The sequence below is a fragment of the Daktulosphaira vitifoliae genome, unplaced genomic scaffold, assembly GCF_025091365.1.
Source record: "Daktulosphaira vitifoliae isolate Bord-2020 unplaced genomic scaffold, ASM2509136v1 Scaffold_1, whole genome shotgun sequence".
NCBI lineage: Eukaryota > Metazoa > Arthropoda > Insecta > Hemiptera > Phylloxeridae > Daktulosphaira > Daktulosphaira vitifoliae.
Window position 1 is genome coordinate 25,661,752 of NW_026099572.1, and position 25,322 is coordinate 25,687,073.

The 25,322-nt window shown below is 23.5% G+C and overlaps 2 protein-coding genes across 9 annotated transcripts in view; one reads left to right on the forward strand and one right to left on the reverse strand.

Moving 5' to 3' along the window:
• The first annotated feature begins 1,967 nt into the window (after positions 1–1,967).
• Positions 1,968–11,393, forward strand: LOC126893944 (androgen-induced gene 1 protein-like). Of its 3 annotated transcripts, none has more exons than XM_050664511.1 (5): positions 1,969–2,292; positions 4,892–5,041; positions 6,044–6,261; positions 9,828–9,887; positions 10,824–10,865. In XM_050664511.1, the coding sequence occupies exons 1-5, from the start codon at positions 2,056–2,058 to the stop codon at positions 10,825–10,827; spliced, it is 669 nt and encodes a 222-aa protein (XP_050520468.1). In that variant the 5' UTR covers positions 1,969–2,055; the 3' UTR covers positions 10,828–10,865. The 3 variants fall into 3 exon arrangements, with proteins under 3 accessions (XP_050520467.1, XP_050520468.1, XP_050520466.1); XM_050664509.1 differs by having other exon boundaries at positions 1,973–2,292; positions 9,724–9,887; positions 10,824–11,393; XM_050664510.1 differs by lacking the exons at positions 9,828–9,887; positions 10,824–10,865 and adding an exon at positions 7,168–7,286 and having other exon boundaries at positions 1,968–2,292.
• A 210-nt stretch (positions 11,394–11,603) lies between these two features.
• LOC126893931 (peroxidase-like) overlaps positions 11,604–25,322 on the reverse strand; it is a 99,104-nt gene continuing 85,385 nt past the window's right edge. For 2 of the 6 annotated variants that reach the window (XM_050664488.1, XM_050664487.1), the window contains exons 2-16: positions 24,174–24,320; positions 23,722–23,939; positions 18,651–18,783; positions 18,452–18,562; positions 16,371–16,538; positions 16,011–16,237; positions 15,678–15,851; positions 15,452–15,616; positions 13,345–13,569; positions 13,149–13,276; positions 12,599–12,973; positions 12,154–12,526; positions 11,959–12,067; positions 11,805–11,895; positions 11,604–11,744 (exon numbers count right to left, since the gene is read on the reverse strand). In XM_050664488.1, the coding sequence (XP_050520445.1) occupies positions 11,604–11,744; positions 11,805–11,895; positions 11,959–12,067; positions 12,154–12,526; positions 12,599–12,973; positions 13,149–13,276; positions 13,345–13,569; positions 15,452–15,616; positions 15,678–15,851; positions 16,011–16,237; positions 16,371–16,538; positions 18,452–18,562; positions 18,651–18,739 (2,376 nt within the window). In that variant the 5' untranslated portion in view covers positions 18,740–18,783; positions 23,722–23,939; positions 24,174–24,320. Of the gene's footprint in view, positions 11,745–11,804; positions 11,896–11,958; positions 12,068–12,153; positions 12,527–12,598; positions 12,974–13,148; positions 13,277–13,344; positions 13,570–15,451; positions 15,617–15,677; positions 15,852–16,010; positions 16,238–16,370; positions 16,539–18,451; positions 18,563–18,650; positions 18,784–23,721; positions 23,940–24,173; positions 24,321–24,724; positions 24,913–25,322 lie in introns of all 6 variants that reach the window. The other 4 variants (XM_050664491.1, XM_050664490.1, XM_050664489.1 and 1 more) reach the window with 3 other exon arrangements.

Genomic DNA, 25,322 nt, shown 5'->3' on the forward strand with positions numbered 1-25,322 from the left:
TAATAATAATAATTTAACTATTCTATCATTACTAAAATATAGAATTATTTCGATTGAAAATAATTAAGATTTTATTATACAACTACAATATTAGTTTAATTCTTCGGAAAAATGATAGAAGGTAACAATAAAACTGCTTAACAATTTTTTTTTAAATCGCAGAATTTTAAAAATTTTTTTCAGTAATAAGTTAAAATCAATTATTTTTATTATTATGATAAATTATTAAAGAACAATTTAAATTACTGACAAAAAATTAAATTATTTAAGGAGTTGAAAATTATGATGTTCTATTATACTCTGTGGAGGTGCTAAATATTATTAGTTGTCATGGAATAAGAAATGACTATGGGTTGCATAAATGTGTTTTAAGGTTATGCCGATAAATGGAGTGTATTTTAAATATGTGATAATACTTACATATTTGTATAAATAAAATAATACAATTAATCAATTAAAAGCTTCTATAGGTGATCAATTTTGGACAAAACATTTATTTTCTCAGAAACTTTTATTTTTTATTTAAAGATTTGAAAACTGAAGACGAAAATGGTTTGGATTAACTGCAATATTAAGGAGTTAAAACATTTTTTCATCGCTTTAGGGTTAAAAACTTTTCACTATAATTTTCTTAAATAAGAACCTATTTATATATAAAATATATTGAGTTAAAATATCACTTAACAAAATATGTAACAAAAAAATTACAACAAAAAACATAATTGTTCTTTACAAAAATAAAACATTCAATAGTTTCTGAAAAAATGAGTGTCTTACCCACCCAATATTGATCATTCCGTCATTAATTATTGATTAATTTTATTATATATTTTAATGTATTAGGATTTTTTTAATATGCAATTATTACTTAAAAACGACTGCACATTTTCACAAATTTTAATAACGTTCAATTTTGTAACGTACCTTAGATTTATAAAGCTATACAGTAATTAATTTATTATTATGTAATTATTATATACTATGTAGCAATACTTTACTTTAAATGGGTCGTAATTATTCTTAGATATAATAATAATTTGTGAGTTTTATTATCCTCAGAATTTGTTAGCTTTTGTTTATTTTTTTGGAAAGATATTTTGTTATTGTTATTCAATTCGTAATCAAATTTCAACAATATTCCATTAATATCATAAATAATATACATTTTTTGTCATATATTCTATTAAGTTATTCTATCTGAAGTAAAATAAATAAATTATAATTTTCCTAGCTATTTATCGTTATGATGGATAAAATACTAGCCCCTGTGCACTAAATTCGAAAAGGTATGGTGCGCCTATGACGAATTAATATTTTATATTAGTATACTTTATCTCTAAATGGAAAGAAGTCAACATTTCAACTTTTAATGTTTTTCTTTAAGTTTTTGGAGATATTGATGGATACATTCATTTAATTTCCCATTGTAATCCTATAAATAAAACTTTTCTGTTTTTCATGTGGAATACTCTGTAATCTACATAATAGAGTTACAATATGATTAGTAACGCTACAAAAAGAATTTATTTGTGTATTGATAATTAATGAAATGTGAATTTTTCTTCTACCCTAAAAATATTTGTACATAATAGTAGATATAATTTTCTAATTTAGTTGAGAGTACTAATTTAAAGCTTGAGGGCACTGCAGTATCTCCGTAGTTGTACCATTAAAATAATCCTCGAATATCGCCATTTTCGTTCCAAATTTATACTTATTATTCGTACTAATAAAATAATTATTACTGTTTTCTTTGCAAAAGTTTATTTTATATATGATTTTAATCAAGTGTTGTAAAAAATTCTTTAAATTTCCATACATTTTAATTTAAAGCCGATAAAATGACGAGTGATGTGTGTTACTGAATTATCATGTAAAGATTGTCTTAGTTAAAATAAAAAATGTTTAAAGAAAATTTTAATGTCGTCATTGATTGGTGGGAGTTGAGATTATTATGACTTAAACAGTTACTTTGAAGTGCGTTATTTAACATGCAGACATTGTAGTATTAATAAGTAGTAGTAAATTAGCGTTCAAGTTTACTAACCATTAGTTATGGAAGTGTCATCTATAAAGAGCCCTACGCCTGTTGTGACTTCTGTGTTTTGTCGGTCGTTCACAGAAACGGAACGCCAGCATCTTTACAAAGTATCTCGCTTATTCGTTACATTCTATTATTTATACGTATCATATTATGGACTATTTGTTTTGGATTTGGAAAATATCGTTCATCCGAAATTTGGAAAACTTGGTTCCAATTGGTGGTGGAAATGTATGTCTGTTTGGAGTCTAGTACGTAAAATTTTATCATTATCAAATAAAATCCACATTTAAGGATTTCGTTATTTAAGATACATAAATCACTTATACCACTTAAATACAAACATTTTAACAGAATACTTTTGTTTAATTTTGCATTTTGAAAAATTCGTATATTTATTTAAACTAAATCATTTTTATGTGTGATCATTAGGAATAATTAATAAATATATTTAAATTAAGATCCGAACATTTCAATTGTACCATATATAAAATTTAAGAGTTACATAAAATTAATAAGTAAGATTATTATTAAAATGATTTATTATGACAAAAATACAAAGAAATAGAAATTTTAACGAAATTTTTAGCATTTCTCATTAAGATACTATTAATAGTAATAATATAAGTATCTGACTATATATCAATCTAAATAAAACTATATTTAAGTTCTCATAAAATTTAGATTTCAAATTTACAAGTTGTGTAAATTTAGCATAGGTTAGTGTTAAAAATAAAAAATAATTTGAATAGTTTTGTTTTAAAAAATCTAGCATGCAACAATTGCCGACGTTGCCTTTTATAATTCATAACTTGAAACTCTAAAATTTTAATTTGCTTAGTAGTTGAATTTAACAATTTAAGCATAATTGATGTTCCAAAGTTCTGAAAATGATAATTAATTTATGTAAAAATTGTATAGTACAAATTTTATTGATTTTAAATGCTTCAGTAGCTACATAGTTATTGAGCTATGTAAATACTTCATTACAAAAAAATGATAAAACATTTAGCTTTCGAAGATATTGCTTCCTTAATTTTATTATTAAGTGACTTTATCAAGTGAGTAAAACTTATAATTTTTGTAACCTTTTACTAATACTAGAAGTAATAATACCGGAACATATTTTAAGCTTTATACATCGAATTTAATTTGAAATATAATTCATTCAAAATAGAAATAGCTATTTAGACTAAAATGATTTGTATGATTAAACTGTTCAAATAATGTTAAGTAAAATGAAACCGTTTACTACTATAATTATGACTATGTGCTGAATATTCAACCAATTGAATTGAATGCAAAAGTAGGTGAACGTGTGAAAAAATTTAAGTTTGCAAAATCAGCAAACTATTTTATTCTATGCTCGCCTGAGTTAATTTATTTCAATTTTTGTTCCATTGAGTGTACAAAACCATTAATTTTAGTGAAACCCATCGTATAATTTATTAGAGCCAAAACATATTGCAAATGAAATTAAAAAACAATATAGATCGATACATTTTTTTTATAACTAAAAAAAAAAAATATTTATTTACTTGACAAAAATATCAAAAATTAAAAAAAAACACGAAGTTAAAAACAAAAATATTAATTAAAAATGATTGGTTAAACTTTTATGCATTTGTATTGTAATAAATAACTTAAATAGAAATCTTACTCATCAATTCTATATAACTCTTAAATTTTAAATATGGTATAATTGACATTTTCAGATCTTTATTAATTTTTTAATTATTCAAAATAATAAAAACATATGTTAAAATAAAATCCAAGAACACATTAAGATAAAAATGAAACACAAAATTCCTTTATGTTAATACAATCTTATTAAGTTCATTTGAAAATTCATGTATTTATTTAAATTAAATCATTCTTATGTGAGATTAATAGGAATAATTAATAAATATATTTAATTAAGATCCGGAAATTTCAATTATACTATATTTAAAATTTAAGAGCTACATGGAATTGATGAGTAAGATTTTTATTAAAATGATTTATTATGATATAAATGCAAGAAAATAGTAATTTTAACGAAATTTTCTCATAATGATATTATTAATAGTAATAAAATAAGTATTTGACCACATATCAAGACCTCATAAAATTTCCTATTAAATTATTCTGATTTCAAATTTACAAGTTATGGAAATTTAACATAGATTAGTGTTAACATATTAAAAATCAAAAATAATTTGAAAATTTATTTTTTTTTTTAATATTTTTTTATCTGTAATTAAATTTGTTTTTACTAATAATCTTAAAAACTATAGGCGATAGAAAAGGTGTAATTTTACCAATGCGAATAATTACTTTAGAAAATACATTTTGGTCTCTGATGGTTAAAAATGTATCATTTTGTTGATTAGTATGATTATCAAATCTTAATTATTTGTTATGAATCAAAAAAATGAATTTTATCTATGTTAATTTTATTATAAAATTTAAAAATTCTTTATCTATAGATAATAGTTATTTTTAATTAATTTTTAGAAAGTTTTGCATAATTTTCAATGAATGTGATGTCAAATGATTTTTATGATAAACAATTTTATTTTTTTAAATTAACAAATTTTTTTAACTTTTATACACTTCAAAATGTTTAAAATTATACTTTTGGTTATAAGATCCTTTGTAGAAAGGAATAATCCATGAGTAATCACATTGACTAAAAATTTTCAACATAAGTTAAAATGTACAGAAATATTGAGGTGTCCGTACACAATAGCATTTTTCATCTATTTTAATTTAGGTTTAATATATACATTTAAATGTTTGTATAAAAATAATTTAAAACGTTTCTCTATACATATGTATTACTTATAAAAGTACAATGATTTTTTCCAGGTAATTCAAATAGCTTACTTTTTTTATTGCACAATATGTATCGACTATGCAGAGTATATTTTTGGAAAATCTAGAATAATCATGCATTTAGAAAAAAACAAAAAAGTGAGAGATTTTTATTTCGTCAGCTTCGTTTTCCCAGTGACTATTGTAAGTAATTTTAAAATATATTAGTAATCATTAAATCATTAGAGTATATTTTCTCGTCCGAATATCAAATATTTTCTAATCGTCAAATTATATATGGCTCAATTTATATAGATAGCGTAAAATAGTTTAGCTAAAATAAGCTTAAAAACAACAAGATTGCGAATCTAATAAAAAAATGTATTGCTTGTTATATTAATTTATTTTGACTTGCTTATATTAAATTTTTCAACTAAGGCTACCTAGAACGCAATTATATGGGTAAACAAAAAACAAGTTTTTGTAAAAGTATAGTAAATTAGTATATTCTTCATTCAAATTTCATTTATCTCACTTAAATATTATCAAATTTTTGGATGGTCTAAATATAATTATTTTATTTTCGTAATTTTTTTANTAAATATTATCAAATTTTTGGATGGTCTAAATATAATTATTTTATTTTCGTAATTTTTTTATATTTTCATTTATTTTATATCAGAGTTAAATAATTCAGTTACTAAAATTTGTTGGATTGTAATGATTTTAAAAATTTTTAATACAGGTCAATTATTCACCTTGTGATATCCGTTTATTATGCTTTATAATTATTATTTAGGTTAAGGTTAACAAAATCTATCACAGCATTATCAGTTATAATTTTTAATAAACAACTGGACCATGCTATTACGTAAAAATTAAAATATTAATTATTTATGTTACTAAAATACTAAATATTAATTATTAAAAATATAAATAAGTATAAGTATAATTAAAGAGCTTGTTTTAACAACCAGATAAGTCCATTATTGAAAAAAAAAATTTGTAAAACAAAAAAAATCAAAATTAAATAGGCATTATATTATAAATGTAACAAAAAGGGACGTTAATAGTTCAAAAAATAATAATGATGTAATTATTCACATATCTTTAGAAATTATATTTTTATTTAAAGTAGTTTTTATCTATAATGTTCTGCTGAAAATATATTAGTATAAATAATATTAAACATTTTTATTGAAACAGTATGTGTGCCTTTTTTTTTGGACTATTTGTGCAGTAAATAAACCGTTACTTTTTCCAAAAGAGATGTCTCAATGGATACCTGATTGGTATAATCACGCAGTTCACACGAATCCCATTGTATTATCCCTACTTGAAATGATTACAACTAAACGTAAAGTACCTAAGTTTAGCAAATCTTTAATCAGTCTTTGTTCACTGGGTGGATCTTATATTTTATGGTAAGTTATAAAAATATTTATTTAAGGATTCTTTGTACTTTTATTTTGCTAAATTGAGAAAAATCATGACTTATAAATAATACGATGAAATAAATTACACAAACGGTGAATATGAGCTTTGAATAATATAACAATTTTTTGCATGACCACGTTTGTATCATATATCTATAAATATTCTAGTATTGATTTTTGAAGAAACAAAATTGATTCTTTTAAACAATTATTGTTTAATGCTTATTTTTTAACCTTTATTTTAAATATTATTATATTTATTTTAAAATAAATTTAATAGTTTGTTAATATAAATTCTGTACTACTACAAAACTACTTTGATAATAGAAATTAAAGTAATTCATAACCAGCCATGTCCTTGCACCTATGCAACCGTATCACATTACTGATTAAAATTCATATCATCGATGTTTTTTCTATATCTTAAAAAATTTATGTGTGCCCCTTTCAAAAACTGAAATGCGCTACTGACAGTATTCACAGATTAAGATTTTTAAGATAAAAATATTAAGGTAGCTACAATAATCTAATTTCGTAAAATGATTTAGAAAATCAATTTAAGGAGACTATTGATATTTCAAGGGAGGTTAAGTTTCTTTTCATTGTCCACTATGGTTGATATTCTAAATTAATAGCTTATTTGAGAAATGACGTAAGTTACAAAATGTTAAAGAATAAATTATCAAGTGAAAATTATTATTTTTATTTAGATTATAAATATCTTTTAATTTTTTAAAAATGTTTCTTAAAAAAATAAACCTCGAAAACTTTATCTTAATTTACACCATTTAAACAATATTTATTAAACATTTATTTAACTGTTTTCACAAAATTATGTTGTTTCTTAAATAATTAGTTCAAATAAAGTGCCAATAAATTTTTTAATCATTTTAGGATTAAAAATTGTTGTAATTACAAAAAAAATTTTTGGGTTGCAATATTTCACATTACCGATATTGTTGATTTAGTCGACATTCAATCTCAATCTAGTTGAATCTATCAGCACCAAAAACTTGTAAAGGAAACTCTTCAAAAAAAAAATATCTCAAAACAATACTAATGTAATGGCGTTTTTAACTTTTTTTTCATGCATATTATAACTAGTATAATTTTTTTTTTAAAAAAAACTGATTTTTATATGAAAAATAAAAATGACAATAAGCCTTCTTTTAGTATGGTTTTTATGTAAATATAATAAAAATCCTAGTATAGATAGAGTTTAAAATAAAACACCTACACATTGCAAACAATTTTTGAAAACATTTAAAAACTAATGTTTATTTTAACCTATATCAAAATAAAACTCTTAAAGTATACTATTTTATAAAAAAAATTTGTTCCGACGATTTTTCTACCATAAGAAAGCGCCTGTCAAATTAAAAAAAATGTCAATTTTTACAAAAAAAGATTTTATTTTAAATTTCTGAAATATTTGACTTTAAAGTGTATTAATAAACAACTAATTTAACAAATTCGTATCGGAGCGATTGTTATGATAGTGATGATGTGATAGTAATCATTGTGACATATTATTTATACTTGTCCCAACTAATCTGCGTCCCTAATGTGTTGGGTTGTTTTTTTAATAAAATCTATAAAAATTTATTTATTAATAAATAATGCATGTTTTTTTTAATTTTTTTCTCTCAAGCGACGCAAATAAGTTCCTAACTTATTAGTATAAATATTTGTTTATAAGTTGTTCAGAAAATATCAAATTTTACAAAAGGTAAACCACTAGATTTTAATGGCGTATTATACATTTTCCTATATCTAATCCTCTTACTCTCCTTAATTCTGACATGTTAAATGTCTAAATTTATTAATGATTGACGCAATGGAATTTAATTTGTTAGTATACTTTTAGATAAAAAAAGTTTCTTTTTCAGTCTTTCATTTACCTATTTTCCTTGTTCAAGTAATTATTGAATATAAAATGTTTTAACTATAGATTAAGCATATATGTATTATGTGGTTTTCTATTGCCTGGTAATATCAACCAAATTAATTTTCATTACATCATACAATTATTAATTTCGGCAATGAGTTTTGCATATCTTATCGATAATGATAATATATTCCGCAACTATAAATATTAAAAAATATATTAATGTGCTTAATAAAATATTTTATGTTGTGAATATACTTGTATCAATCATTTCTAATCAAATATTTTATCAGCTCTCACGGGACCGATTTCTTTCAAAAATACGTCAAAAGATCACAAATCGTATCTAGTTGGAGACATTACCCTTAANTAACAATACGTCAAAAGATCACAAATTGTATCTAGTTGAAGACATTACCTTTAAAAATTGAGAAAAATTCCCTCGTTCCCCGAAAATGGGGGAAATATTCAAAAAAATTACAAATTTAAAAATCGGTAAATTTTGTCATTTTTTTCACTTATTTTTCTTAAAACTTCAATAACTTTTTCAAAAATCAACAAAAAATTTTTTTATACTAAAACCTTAGATATTTTTCTTTCATTTGATATCACTTTATTGAAAATCTAACACTTACCCTACTCATTGAGGGGGATTTAAAATAGCAACTTTTTTACAAAAATTAACTTTTTCAACTTAATTTTTGAAAATGTTCCAGAAATACTGCGTCCTTCAAACATATATCAAATTAAAGCTTATTTTATGTACTATAAAATGAAAAAAAAAAATTTGTTCCGACACCTTATCTACAATGTGCAAATTGATGTCGAAATTAAAAAAAAAATGTAATAATTGCGATAAAAATCACCTTCTATAAGGATGTTTTTTGTACTTCAAACTGCCATAACTTTTTCAAATATTAACTAATCAAAATAATATTTCTTTATATTGAAACCTTAGGTAATTTTCTTTCATTTGATATCATTTTTTTTTGAAAATCTAACACTTATTCTGCTCATGGGGGGGATTTAAAATAGCAACTTTTTTACAAAAACTAACTTTTTCAACTTAATTTTTGAAAATGTTCCGGAAATACTGCGTCCTTTAAACATATATCAAATTAAAGCTTATTTTATGTTCTATAAAATGAAAAAAAAAATTTGTCCCGACGACCTATCTTCAATGCGCAAATGGCTACCGTATTCAAAAGATTAATGTTGCTTTTGTAATTATCCATCAATTTCTTAGTATTAAACACTATCTACACNAATGTAGCTTTTGTAATTATCCACCAATTTCTTAGAATTAAACACTATCTACAGATTTGCATCGAAGCGTTTCTAATGATAGTGATTTTAATCACTGTCAGATTAAATCTATACTGGACCCAACTATGCAACGTCCCGACTGTGCCTCACCCCACTGTGCTGGATTTTTTTGTTTATTTTTGTATATATTTTTAAATTATTGGGATTTATTATTTTAAATAATATTTAATTAGATTTGTGCGCTAGATATTTTTATAGATTTAATTTTAAAAGACTTTTTGTGTGTTTTATTGCAGTTTAATTTATGTGAAGTACACTTCTGGATTTTGGACTTACTTATTAATAGGAGAAATATTTCAATCAGGGATTACTGAAATTATAGTTTTCTTTTTATTTACAGCTTTTATTATCCCATGCATACATTTGGTTATAGGATACAAACTATGTTCATGGCTTTGGAGTAAGTGATTCAAAAGAATAGTATTATAAATAAAGTCCATTGTATTTTTCCTATTCTAAACCATGTCTAATTAACATTTTTAAAATTAATGGTTCTGATATTTAAAATTATATAGTTAAGTATAAATGGTGTAATCAGATAATTTGATTAATAAAAAGTGATTGATCAAGGAAAAATTGTCAATGATACTCTAATTTAGGATGCTTTAGTTTACGATCTCAACTAATTTTTTTAATTTATGGCTTTATTATTTAACAATTTTAAATTATTATGCTCATAGGTGAAACAAATAATTTTCAACACTGAAATAGACAGTGGCTGAACCACTCTTAAGTATCATTTTTACCTTTTCATCCAAATAAGGGGGAAATATAATATGTAATATGTCTTTATAACAAAATAAATTTTGAATTATGAGTGATATCTTTCGTCATACTATTAAAGAAATTTGTTGCATATATACTTAATTGTATTCTCTAAGCATTTATTAAATATAACTTAGGAGAGTAATTTTAATGTTTTATCGTTAATAAAAAATATTTGAAATTGATTATGGTTTTAAATTTTACAATTTATCCAGTGAAAAAAATCTTAGAAAAAAAGTTCAAATTCAATAAATTCTTTATTATTCAATTACTGGACCTTAGATACATTGTAAAACCAACACTGTTTTTCATGACACATCATGTTCTTTAAATTTATAAGCAGTATTTTATGTTTATTATTTTATACATTCTTCTTCTTATTTTCCCTAAATTTTATCACAAGTAGTTGGGGTCCGCTAAATGTAAAAAAAGTGTATAATTTTACATTGTACATAAAAAATGAGTTTTTTTTTAGAAAATATGCTTAAAAATTAGCTATTAGTATATCAGAATTGTATTAAATTTATAAATTGAAAATTTTAAATAAGTATTAATTTTGTTTTACTTTCAGGTGAAAATACAACTGAAGAAAAACAAAGATTAAAAGATTGTTAACACAAAGATGTGTTAACTAAATTATAAAATGTTATTTAAACTAAATCACATATTTTTTTATTATGTAAAATAGGTTTGATTATTTGTTTTTAAATAGTTGTTAAAAATCTTTAATATTCAAATAATGAAAGAACTACATCAAAATTTGTCTTTCATTTTAGAAATTCAATTAAAATCTATTCCAATAATATATTAGGTCAACTAAAATTGTATTATTGTAACTTTATTTTAAATAATAATTCGTATGCCATTATTTTTATAAAATTATAATTTAAATATTAGATTAAGTGTGTTAAAATAATTTAGGCGCTTGTGTGTGATACTTTGCTATGCTTTTGTATACGTTTTACAATAAATAATTTTTTACCAAATATTAAAATAAAAAAATCTATGTATACCCAAAAACATTACTATAGTCATAAATAATACTTATGTTTAATATATACTCTTTTAGCTTCAATAATACAAAATAATTTTATTGTTATTGTTATGACTATTATTAAAATAAATAAATAATATAAACACAGTATGTATTACAATTTTTTGTAAATGCGGGACCGGGTTTTAAGATTAGTAATATAAATAACATATAAAAAAATAAAAGATTACAATTTTACACATGTTTGTATTAGATCGAATAGATTTTATTTTTTTCTTTGAACGTACAACAAAATATATTATTACTATACATATATAAATAATCAGTTAATAAGTTTAAAATAAATAAATAATTTAACTATTTCGATGAGTATGGTTTTGCCGATGAAATGTTAACAGCTATAGCTTGAATGAACTTATATAAATTTTCATCATCTTTATTCCTTTCATTTACGTGAACTTTGTGCGACTGTGTTGTGGGATTGTGTGGATTTGAAACCTGCAAAAATATTATATATATTTAAGTATAGTTAGCACTAATATTCATTATCAATTAAACCTTTTTTTTATTGCAGCACCCGGGATACTCTTTCCAGGCCCATAAATCTATTTGAGGTAAAATATGTCCTTTACATGATACTCTACTATTTCTAATAACAAAAAATTTATCTTTAAATATTTTTCAAAATTTCAAGAACTGTAAATATTAATACTTATTATATGAAGGTAATTCCAATACAAATGGTTGAATAGTTGCAATACCATCACTATTGTCACACAACACTCGTGATAGTTTAATCTTTTTTATTTCACTTAGTTGTTCTATAAAAATTTAAATTATTGTGCAATTTTAAAGTGCTCTATGTGTAATTACATATAATTATTTTTAGATTTATGAAGACTTTTACCCAAGGTAAACGAATTGGGCAAATCAGGATTTTCATACCAAAAACGATCTCCTTTTTTCAGATCACTGAAAGTTTTAGCAATGATACAGCTAAGTGTTGGGCCTATAATACTTCCATCGAAAGCACGTTCTGAAACTCCCGCTGACCATAAATCAACATCTTCGGAAGATGTAAAAAGATCATGGTAGGCTTTGACAGTTGCATTGCTAATATCAGTTAGCATAGAGCTCCACGTTTTAATGGACTGTAACTTACAAAATTGTCTCCATGCTGAATACGATGGTATACCATGTTCTCTACCACGTTGAATATTTATGGAAGCTAAGTCTTTTCCATAGTCGTTAACGGGTTCTTGGAATAAATGATTCGTTACCTTTGTTATAATTTAATATGAAATTAATTCATTATTCTTCACATCATTTTTTATAGAATGATTTAATTTTACTTGTGATGTTATAGCGTCATCCATAGCTTGTGACGGCTGATTAACCATACCCAAAAGGTATTGATCTAACCATCCAGGTTTGTGAAGATCATATGGTTGTTGGAATATTTCACTGAATCTTCTTGATCCTAAAAACTTGTGATCTACACTCCATCTTTCCATTGCGTCTGGTAATAAAGAGTGACCAAAGCGAAAAGCTGCTGATCCAAATACCGCTGGTATAGTGATGTCTATATCGGGATCGTAACTGTTTGAAAATCCTTGAGGCACTAATTCCAAGCCAAACTTTTTCATCGTGTATTTACCCAAAAGCTTTGGTAAAAATTCATTGTATGTTATATGTTGAACCATTGCCCCAATAATTTTTCTTGTTTCCTAAAAAAGATGTAAAATATGAAAAATAAGAGATGGCTTAAAAAATTAATGTTTTTAAAACACTAAGTAATAACTCAATTGTTTAAAAATACTATCAAACATTTTTACTTTTTAGTCTTATAAAATGAAAAATTTCTTTTTTGTAGTTAAATTATTTATATTGTAAACTACACACCTGGTATAATCGTTCGTCATCCCAATGGGGATTAATGACACAAAGTTCGTCAGCAATTCGATTATGTTCACGTGCAAATATTGTGTGAAGTACACCTAGAGCCAATTGTTCATTTACTCGGTTATCACCTAATAAATGGAAATATATTACAGATAGTTATAAATATTTTTAATTTTTGTTATACAAAACAAGATACCCGCTAAAAAACAATATAAATCTGAATGCGGTCTAATACATCCATCGTCAGGTTGATGTTTTTTTGGCGGTAAAATAAATTTTAATTTAAGTCCTGCTAAAATTGGTACCATTGTCAATTTGCCACCTTCGAAAGATCTTAGTTTTTTAGCCAAATCGTCATTAGATCCATAAATGAAGTTAGCATCAATTGATGATGTTAATGCGTTTATTTGTACTCTAGGTCCTAAAAAATAAAAATAATAATATGTTTATTTATTTTATACCTAATAAATACATTAAAATAAAGTTTTTGTTGAAATAGGAAAAATGTTTTTTTTTTGAATCAATCAAAATAAGTTTAAAGTATTTTTATGGTTAAAGTAGCCTGCTTAGCTTAATCGAGAGAGTATTGTGTCTCAGTGTACAGAGTTTGATTCCGTTGTAATGGGCTAAGTAGATTTCACAACCTCTCAAACCTAAGCATAGTTTTTAGATAGAATGTTTAATATAAATAAAATATTATAGTAATAATAATAATTATATTTTCATTACAAAAAAAATAATTTTAAACATATACAGAGGCATATTCACATATTTTCCGCCTATAGGTATTTATAAATTTGTCACTCTTCATTACGTTATGACGGAGGGGGTTCATTTTTATACATTTTAGCCATAACACTACTGATTCTTCCACAAAAAAAAGTATATAAAAATATTTTTCAAGCAAATCTATGTTTATTAATAAATCATAAAATAAATTGCTTGTAGAAATTAATATACAAATCATATTTACACAATAAATGAAAAAGATTATGATAATTATTAGTTTATCAATATGTTTCAATAAAAATAAAAAATTAACTCGCTTTTTATACATTTATTAGCCTTCAATATTTGCCGGCCCGTAAAATATGCCTTGTAGGCCTATATTGCCTGCATATAAATACGGCGCTGAATTAGTTTAATTAGTTTAAGATAAATTAATTATTAAATATTTAAGTTAATATATTTTTAATATTTTGATATGATAAATATAAACACTTTATGAAGAAATTTATTTTATGTAAGGGTTTTTAAAAATTAGGGTTTAGTATACCCTGAATATAAGAATATACACAAAAGAGGGATTGGTTATATAAGGGTGAACTATATTCAGGGGTTCTAAAAGAGAGTTTTCATTTCTCAAGGCTGATGTAAATATGCTTAAATATTAACAAATACATAATTTTTTTAATAAAGAAAAATTATGTTCAGAATTACACTCCTTTCTATTGATCTTAAGATCTCAGATAGCAAAGATATTAAGTCATATTAAGATTTATTACACATATACAATACACTGCACCATCGCAAAACACCGATCAAGTAGCGTCTTAGAGGATCAGGGTCGCAGAAGTAACGCTGTTTATAAAATTTTAAATCCTCGATGAAACATGCATTATAAAAATCAAAATAATGTGCGCAAAAAGGGTTCTTATTGGCTTATTGTGAATAGGGGTTTATGATTTGAAATAACTGCTATCGAATTACCCTTTAAACAGCATAAATGCAGTTTCAGATAACAATTGCACCCTGTGGAAAGGTTTCTAGTACCAGGGTCCAAGAAACTACATGTATAAGGGCGAAGTATTACTGCACCCTCATAATTTTGCACCTGCCCATTCACTTTTCAACAACTGTTATTACTTTAATAGTTTTATCTTCTGTTTAACGTGTATATTATGATATTATTATATGGGGCTATATATTTTTCAAGTGGAATATTACATACCTTCACAGGCATACACAATTGAATTAATACAATAATAATTATTTGATACAACTGTACCGATTGTATCGTAATTAAGTAAAAATTATTTTTTTATACCATACAATTGTTAAGTAATAATTCCATATATTTTTAGTCATGTAACAACAATAATAATTTATAGTTATAAAGTTATCATTATCATCTACGAATTATGAATAATTTATCATACATTATGATGAAATAATATTAAATTATAAATTTCATAATTTATTGTAAATAAGATTTTTTAACCGCAAAATATATTCATTTATTGAAAAGATATCAATAATCTTTTTAATTATTATAAAATTAAATTTTTTAAAATAATTATTACCTAATGTGCAATCTATAGTAACACCAGCTAATGATCTAATCATATCTATACAACGTTGTCGGTGATTCCCAATGAAAAATTGGTCGTCTGATGGTACATGTATTGGTATACAACTTGGATGTGTAGCTCCGGAACAACATTTGATTTCTTGTCTTGTTATAGGTTCTATTAAACGAAAGAAAGGTTACTTCGAACTTTTAAATTATTACTATACGATTTATGTTACCTTTGGTTTCCGCAGTTAGGGTTAGATCATGATCAATGAGTTGTCCCCAGGCAGCAAACATAAATGAAATATCGGTTCTATGTGGTTTAGGTAAATCTCTATGAATTCGAGCAGATATTGATCTAGGATTTGGTAATGGAAATCCTGTTATACTTGTTCTAAATGATTTGATCCCTTCAAATGAAACATTAATATTATAAGTAACATTTAACATATCTTTTTATTCTTAGTATAACTAATTAAAGAATATTGGATTATTATGACGAAATCACTCATATTATTTATTTAAAATTTTGTATTTTATTATAAATGTATAAATCATAAAAGGCTTGCCATCTCCATAATCCGGTGGTAATAAGCGCTTAAACGGTAACTTGGCAGCTCCCCAATGAGGGTGTACTATATTATTACATCTACCATCAATTGATCGAAAATTAATCCCACTGCAGTCATTTCCAGGATAAGATTTCAATTCTTTGGGACAAAATGATTTAATGTCTGTGTTCATTGTGTTTATAAGAGGCAACAAACTACGTACTTGATCTTTAGTAAGTCCAAACCTTAAGTCAAAATATTATGTTGTTAAAAAATAAAATATTTAGTCAATGAAATATTACTATGTATAGATTAGATATAAAATAGTTCACGATTTCATTAAACAATTGCCTACTTATTAATAAAAAATGTACTAACCATTCACAAATTATTCTTGTAGTTTCCTGCAAGACATATCCAAAATTTTCTAATTGAATATCTGTTAAATCATTTGTCCCTGGCTCAATGCTCAGTACGCCTTTACATGCTTCGTGGAATGCGTCAGTTACGTTAGTATAAGTAATACATTTTTCACCATGAAATTGACTGTTAACGTGTAATTTCAATTCATATATTAATTTAAAAAATAAACTGTTAATTTTTTTAGTATTTAAAAATTTTCCAAATACATCAATGGCATAGCCAAAATTGCCATGATGCATTCATTCAAGAATGAAAGATGACAGCATAGCCAGAAAAATCTTTAATACAACTGTTCTAGATTTTTTTCCCTTAATAATATAATATAATAATAATAATTAAGATTGCCTCTATCGACAAAAATTACTTATTGATAGTTATTATTTGATCAAGAATATGTTTTCTTTTCAATGAACTTTCGTGACACAATTTCATTTTAACAATATGCTCTCTTTTAGTTATATATAGTATGATTAAAAAATGTAAAATTTCTAATATCTTCACTCTTTCTCCAAAATTTAATTTGTACGGAAATCACCAAAAAAAATCTTTATTGTCTTGGATAATATATTGTATCGATATTTATTTTAAAACAAATCGTGAAATGTATTATTGTTTTAGTTTAATTGCTATTAATTGGCTTTTTATTACACTAAACGGGATGATTTTGCAGTTTTATTAAAAGCATCTCGCAGAGTCATAACTATTTGGTATCTCACCGGGCCCTGCGTACAAATGAAGTATAAACTTTCTCCTTTATAATAATTGTTTTGGTTTTTAAATCAGCTCTTTACATCAAGTGTATATTTCATTACTTTAATCACAAGAATCAAATATCTTTCTTCTCGTTCTCTCATGCAATGATGATTTAACAAATATTATAAATGTATTAAAGCATCAAATATTGACTTTGAGTCGATTCGAAATAATTTATTAGAAACTTCAGCTTCCAATATGACACGTGCTTTATTAAATTAATGGACCAGTGTAAAGAGTACACGGGTATTTACATAGAATTTAACGTTTCACATGAACTTCATGATGAATCTCATTTGATACATAAATAAAGTGATTAATTTTCCTATTAACTAAATTTATTTCAATGTAGTTAAAGAACGCAGTAATATCCTCTAAAAATGTATCCTCATCAATGCAATATATATTAAGTATAATATTTTAAATCATTTTTTTTATACTACCACTTTAAATGTACAATTGTGCAAGTTGTTACAGAGTATTCAAAAAGTAAGAGATTAATTCTTACGAATAATAGAAACACTATTATAAACCTTATGTCTTACTTATTGAACACCCAATATGACCTTTAGCATGAAAGTATTTTATATTTCATATTCTCATGAAAACATATCTTCATAAGAAACTAAAGAAAATTAACTTAAAGTTGTAGTCCAAATAATGTTTTTTTATTCTCATAAAAAAACAATGACCATTACTTAATAAAATTATATTTTATCATAATACGGTAGTGTATACTTAAGATTGTTACAAAATAATATCTTTTTACAACATTTTCATAAAAATAAATAATGAAAAATTACTAATCCCTTTTAAATTAACAAAACAAATTTTTGTCTATAAAGTCCATTGGATTCAAAATACTTTATTGATTCAACTTTTTATGTTATCCAAGAGTAATATTTTAGAATTCGACGATATATATTTTTAATTTTCTTTAAAAATATTAATATATGTGTTTACAAAATTACACTTTTCTTCAGATTTTACTTAAAATGTACATTCATTTATTTCATTCTTAAAAGTGATTATTACTACCCATTATTTCCAAAAATTTCATTCATATTTAATAAATTGAAGCAATTTTTATTAATATTAAAATATATGTTATATATATTATTACCGAATAGAAAAAAAAATAATTTATAATTTTTAGGTTAATTAAATTATTTTATAATAAGGTATTTGTTGAAAATATATTTAATATGCATAATGTTTTTATGTAATTTGTTAGGTTCTATGCGTTTTTATAATTATGTTAATATTAATTAAATGTTACTTACGAAATATATTTAAAGTGTTTTAATGGCAATGCGCAATCATCGTTTTTAGATCTCCATGCATTTCCTTTAGAAACAAGTGTCAGCATAAAAATAATAAAACATTTTTGATTTCTAAAAAAAATTAATAATTTTTATCAATCATAGATTGAAATTTATAAAAAAAATAATCCTTTTTAATTATCAGTCTTGCAAAGCTTACCTCATTTTGACCATGTTAGTATGTATGATGAGGTGTAAGGCGTATCGCAGTCTTTTATAAAAGGTGTCCCCGCTGCCAGAAGACATCATACAGAGAAGCAACTCAAACGAAAGTCGATTTCGTTTTCATTTTGCTTAAGTAGATTGATATGAATACATGAAACGCAATTTATAGACTGATAAACTGTATTTACATTGAACAATCAAAATCATTCTTGAAAATGTCTTATACTGATCATACAATTTAAATAATTTGTTTGTAAATACACAAACTATATTTCTAACATTTACAAATATGTATTTTTAGTATTGAAACTAACACCAATTATCTATTATCTTCATCAAAAAATTAAAAAAATATTCTTTAGATATTTTTATTTTATTTTTTTGAAAAAATAAGTGTTTTATGATGAAAAAGTATTTAACATGATGAAATTCAAAATTCTTATTTATTTAAAATAGAGGTCTAAAATTTATATTTGTTTTAAGTTTGAAGAATAAGACATTTTTTTCTATCTCAATAATTTAGCAAAAATTAAAAATATACTAATTATGGAAATTAAATTTTTTAGTAACATTTCAGAGTTTGAAAATTTTAATTTTATATAATTTTAATATATTGTAAAAATTAAATTTATCTCAACAAGAATTTACTATAAGTGAACAAAACACAAAAGTCTCAATAAATGATGCATTATAAACATCAAGATATAAATATTTTATTTAGGGATATTGTAAAAATTGATGTGTGATGCTGAAGATGTGAAACTGATGCCTTAACACCAAATAACATTAATTAGAATAAACAAAATTATATTAAATATTAAATAATAAAAAAAATATTTCCCTGGAAATTAAAAAGTTAATTTTTAAAAAGGCAGCTAACCCTATTTGCCATCGTAAATATGCTACTGTTTATGTTTGTCAACTACTAGGATTAAACGTTTTGTGCATAAGTATATGTACTTATGCATTTAATATAATAAAAAGTACATTAATAAGTATAAAAAAATGAAAAGTAAAATTGCTTTCGCTTATACAAACGACTATGCGCATTGATCATTAAGATAACCTTAGGCAACATAAGTATATCATGATTCAATAATTAAAATTTAATCATAGAAATTTAACATCTAACTGCCAGTATATTGTTTTCTTCTAAATATTTCTGGACTCCATATTTTTTCATACCAGTTTTTTTAATTAAATAACAGCTTTAATCATTGATTTACAGTTATTTTTTAATTAAAAATTCCCACAGTAGTCAAAATTATACTACATTGATAAATAATAAAATCACTGGAAAAGATAGAATCCATTCAGTAGATTTAAGTAATAATATGTAATTATTAGATAAAGGTGAAAATAAAAAATATATCAAATAATGTGATGCTTCTGCATAATCTAAATAATCTTATATTACAAGGAAAGGACTTAAATACATAGCGCCTAAGTTATATTTCCGAATTATACATACAACGTATCTTACAGTATTTTTTTCAGAATGCAAGGTATTAATCATTATAATTTTTTTTTTGATATTTATTAATAATTTTCTTTCTCATAAATTTTAAAAGAATTTTTATTATGAATTAAAATTAAGATAGTCAGACAAAATTATAGAAGAGAGGATTTTAGAAAAAATAAATGCTTTTTTTGATAAATTAATTTAACTTCTTTTCAAAATTGTGAAAAGTCATAAAATAACCTACCATAATGTCATACTAGATAAAGACTCTAGATAGTTTAAAATATAATAATGAACTACATTATTATCATAAAACGTTTCAATGCAAAAAAAAAATTGAAAAATTTTACTAATTTTAATTTAAGATGATATTTACTCATTGTCGTTGAAACGTTATTCTTTTATTAGACTTAAAGTAAACTAAATTAATTTCTATTTGATAAAGATTTAAAGAATCTGATGTTCTTCAAATTTTTATGCATAAATATTTTAAATGCGAGTAATGAAGTTTAGAACACTCATTTTTAAAATGAGAAATATAGTTGTTACACATTAAATTAATTTTTTTATTCTGTTAAAAATTAACTTCACAATTATAGTTTAAAATGTCTGAATCTATTTCAATTTTTTCTTTTATTTTAATTAGAATTTGAATAATATTTGTATATAATTGTATAATTTGTATCAATTTCACATGACTTTTTCATGAATTATCTGAGTATTTGTATATTAATGAAGATCGTTGCTGTTAAAAACGCTACTAAAATATTTTTTTTTTCATTTAATTTTCATTTTTGAAGTAAAATTGTTCATATATCCACCAGATTTTGTCCCTATAAATTTACAACTTATTTAAAACCATACAAATGATGAAAAATAATTAAAACTTCATTTACCCCAATAATAATCATTGGCTTCGAGACACACAATTAAAAAAAATATGGGTGTAAGGTAACCAAGTATTAAGAACATCATAGTAATTTTGAATAATGTATTTACATAGATATCAATAATATAATATATCCATTCTCCATTTTTAACCCGCAGTGTAATTAATCTATAATATAATAAAGTATACAAGAGGTATATAAATAATATTAGTTGATTTTCAAACTTAATGTTATGTATTATTTTTTTTATAAATAAGTTAAAACATTTAAGTAATTCAATAGAAAAATATTTTAGCACAATAATTGCACTAAAATATTCTATTAGAAATTATATTATTATATATAATTATATTTTATTTGAAAATATTAGTACTACACTTATAAATATTATAAAGTTGTGTAATCGAACTAACTAAGTTTATTACAATTTATTATGAATAATTAAAAATATTTTCTACATCTCTTAATTTTTGATCATTTTTTGAAAATGTATAACAGATGGATACAGAGAATGTTTATTTACATTTACTTTCGTAGTATATTTTAATAAATATTTAGACTTTATGAGCACGTCATTACTGTTCATTAAATAGTAAAGTTTTTAAATATTGAAAATTATTATATTAAATATAGAGAGTAGTTAGTTATCGAATTATATACAGGTATATAAAAATTATAAAGTTTTTATTTATCGAACATCTTTATATGAGCTTATTCCTAAAGCAACATCAACTTCTATTTCCTTAATTACATCCTGATTACGAGTTTAAGATTTATAAGAATATTAAATAAATAAATATAAACTATAAAAATGAAATTTATGCTACGTCCTGGCCATACCGCGATCCAGTAAAGATGATTTTTTAAAAACTTTCAAAATAATGAGTTAAAAGTTGTTATAGATAAATAATTTTTTTAATTAGATATTTTTTTAATTTATAAGCTAGTTAAATATGTATATTGCCATTTAAAAAATTATGTTGAAACCTATATAAGGTATAAAGGATTAAAAAAAATATTAAAATTGATAAACCAAGAAGTATATAAAACTAAACAATACCAAACATGATATTCTTAGAAAACATAATTATTATTTTAACAAAAATCTAATGGATAAGAGTGGCTATCCAGTGACTATTAAAACAATCATCCTGTATTTCATTTACATAATTTTTCATAAGCCATTTTAGTAAGAACATTTTTTTAGAAATTTCGACTATTTATGGGAAATGATGGAGAAATATTTAAAAACGATATTTTGAATATTAAAGAAGACTTTTTAAATATTCAAAATCACATTTTAAATATTAAAGATGACTTTTAAAATATTCAAAATCATTTTTTATATATTAAAAGTCATTTTTTAAAAATAAAATATCACTTTTTAAATATCATATTATATTGATAAATTTGTTAATTTATGAGTTACTTAGAATTTTTTGACACAGCACAATTCAACTTTTAGTCATTAGGATACATTTTGACATTATAGTAAACTACTATAAGTGTAATTATATTAATAGTTTAAAAATAGAAAATTGTAGACAATATTTTGAAATAAATTAATTGAAAAAAAAAACGAATACTTGAAGCAAGTGTAAAAATATTAAAAATTATGAAAAATAAATTGATTTTTTTGATTGAATAGTTCAACAACACAAAAAAAGATGAAATTTTACACAAAAAAAAAAACAGTTTTTCATTAAATTCGAAAGCCGCTTATATGTAGTACGTAACATAAGCTTTAATGCAAATGTTGCTGTTTTGAATCCCCTTGTAGGCAAGTAAAAGGACAGATTAAAAATATATATATACCATGTAAAAAGAAAGTACTTAAATAATTTATCAAAAAAAAATTTTAATTCATCCATCTTTAAAAAAATTATGATACTTCTAAGTAAATATAACATTAAAAACTGCAATAAAAAATACTAAAATAACATTTCTTATTCAATTTAGAGGGTCTTTATAGAAGACAAGTGTCGGGAAAATTTTTGTTTTTATAGTAAGTAAAATAAGATTTAATTTATTAAATTTTAACTATTGGATGCATTATATTTAATCATTGGGTGTTTATTGGATGTAGTTTTTCTGGAACATTTTCAAATTTAAGTTGAAGATATTCTACTATATTATACGTATGTTTCAAGTATTGAAACCTCCTGTTCATAGAGAAATGGTTTTATTTTTCAATTTTTAAGGCGATTTCTTGAACTAGTTACGATTTGTGTTTTTTTGACGACTCTTTAAAAGAAATTGGTCCCAGGTGAAAGCTGAGAAAAAGTGATGATAGTTACACACACATACACACAAAAAGAAAAACACATTATAGTAAAATTAATACCTTCTCTGCTTTGTATGAAAGCTAAAAACTATGTATATCCTAAAATAAAGGTTCAAATGGTTGTCTAATGAAATTCATAATATAATCGTTTAATGACAATTTAATCCAAATATATACATTAGTTACCCCTTAAATATTTCAAAATGGCAATAAATCGAATTAATTTTTTTATTCTTAGATTTTTAACGTGTAAGCAATAAATTAAATTTAAAATGTATGTCCCTTAAATTTTTAAGGTGAAGTAACTAGTCTATTTATATATCTATTTTTATTCATAAAATACATTTTTAGCGTAATTATTTTTTTAAAGAATATAAATCTATATTACTTATAGTTATATTATAAAGATTATAATTACAATAATACTTACGTTATTGTATATATTGTGATAGTTGTAGTAAGATAAGTAAGAGCATCTTTTAGACTTGGACTTTTATGATTTTCAAAAAAAAATTCGAAAAAATAAAAAAATATTGGTGCTGTATGAACCATATGATTTATCCATTCTGGAATGTATTTATTCATTTCTTCGGGATAAACATCTTTGCCGTATAGCATGCAACCAAGCCAAAATGCACTACATACGCTCTAGAAATATGATATAATAGAATTATAATAAAATTTTGCTAGATGTTTTTTAATTATATTATCTGCGAATCCAGTGCAACCATTATTAATACAAAAAACAGAAGTATGTAATTTAGTGAAATTGTTAGATTTAAATATTAATCCATCTCAATAGCTATGAAATACATCTTCTTTAAATACTAAAATGTGCACTGAACGCACATTTAGAAATTAAATAAGTAATAGGTGTGTTACAATTGTTATTGGCAATGAAATAGATATAAACAATAAATCATCTATTTTCCGAATAGTTTTCAGCACTTTACTTATCATATCGGGTTTTGGAATAATTTCCAATAAATCCAACGCAGTATATAAGGAAAAAATCACAAAAGTCAAACTCTGTAAAAGGAAAAATAATTAATAGAGTCCTGCATGGGCTTTAATTTTAAGTCTCGGCCTAATACAGCCAAATTATCCACAGAAAAAAGGCCGATCAGCCCTACCCATTGAACAGTTCATGATTTTTTTTTTTTTAAATCTATTCCAGACCTGGCCTATCAGATTTTTAATAGTAGTTTCTTTTAGCAAGTAAAAAGATCATTGAACTTATTTGAAATTATAACATCCTATTCCCTAAAAAAAATGTAATGATACTACAGACTTAGGCGTACTAAAATAGAATTTCTCAGAAAGGTAAATTTATTTTCCTCCGCCTTAATTGATATATTACATTGTAGTATAATTGTTAAAATAAAATTATGTATTTATACATAATTATCAAAATATTTTGGGAGAGTGCTTACTTATTAACTAGGTGCTAAGCCTCCCTTAGTCCTAAGTCCTTAGTTCCTTGTTATGCCTATCAACACTATTATTAAATTGATTAATGTGTCTCCTGAAGTTGGGTGTCTTTAAGACCCTAATCGGGGCGATTTTGACCACTAGTTCTTCATCTGGTTTTAAACGAAATTTTTTTGTTCATAACGAAAATCTATGTAATATCAATGAAAATAATTCTATTGATAACGTAAAAAATACGTATTAAAACATGATCATTAAATAAATGATATTCAAAGGTTATATTTTAAATATTTTATATACAATTGTCTTTAGTTCTTTCTTCAAACTACTTATGTTAAGTAGTTATATTTTTAATTCTTTACAACACATTTAACTAATAATTAATTTAAGTTTTAAAGTGAACAATGATAAACGTATGCATTTTTTAACTAATGTTAAATGTTTAAAAACGTAAAATACAATTTAGAATTAAAGTTAATCTATTTAAACGTTGAACAAAAGAAATTACAAATCCTATTGAATATCATACAAAAAAGGAACGCAAGTACTTAAACAAAAAAATTTGTATTTTGTGAAGTATTATTTCTACAATTTAAAAAA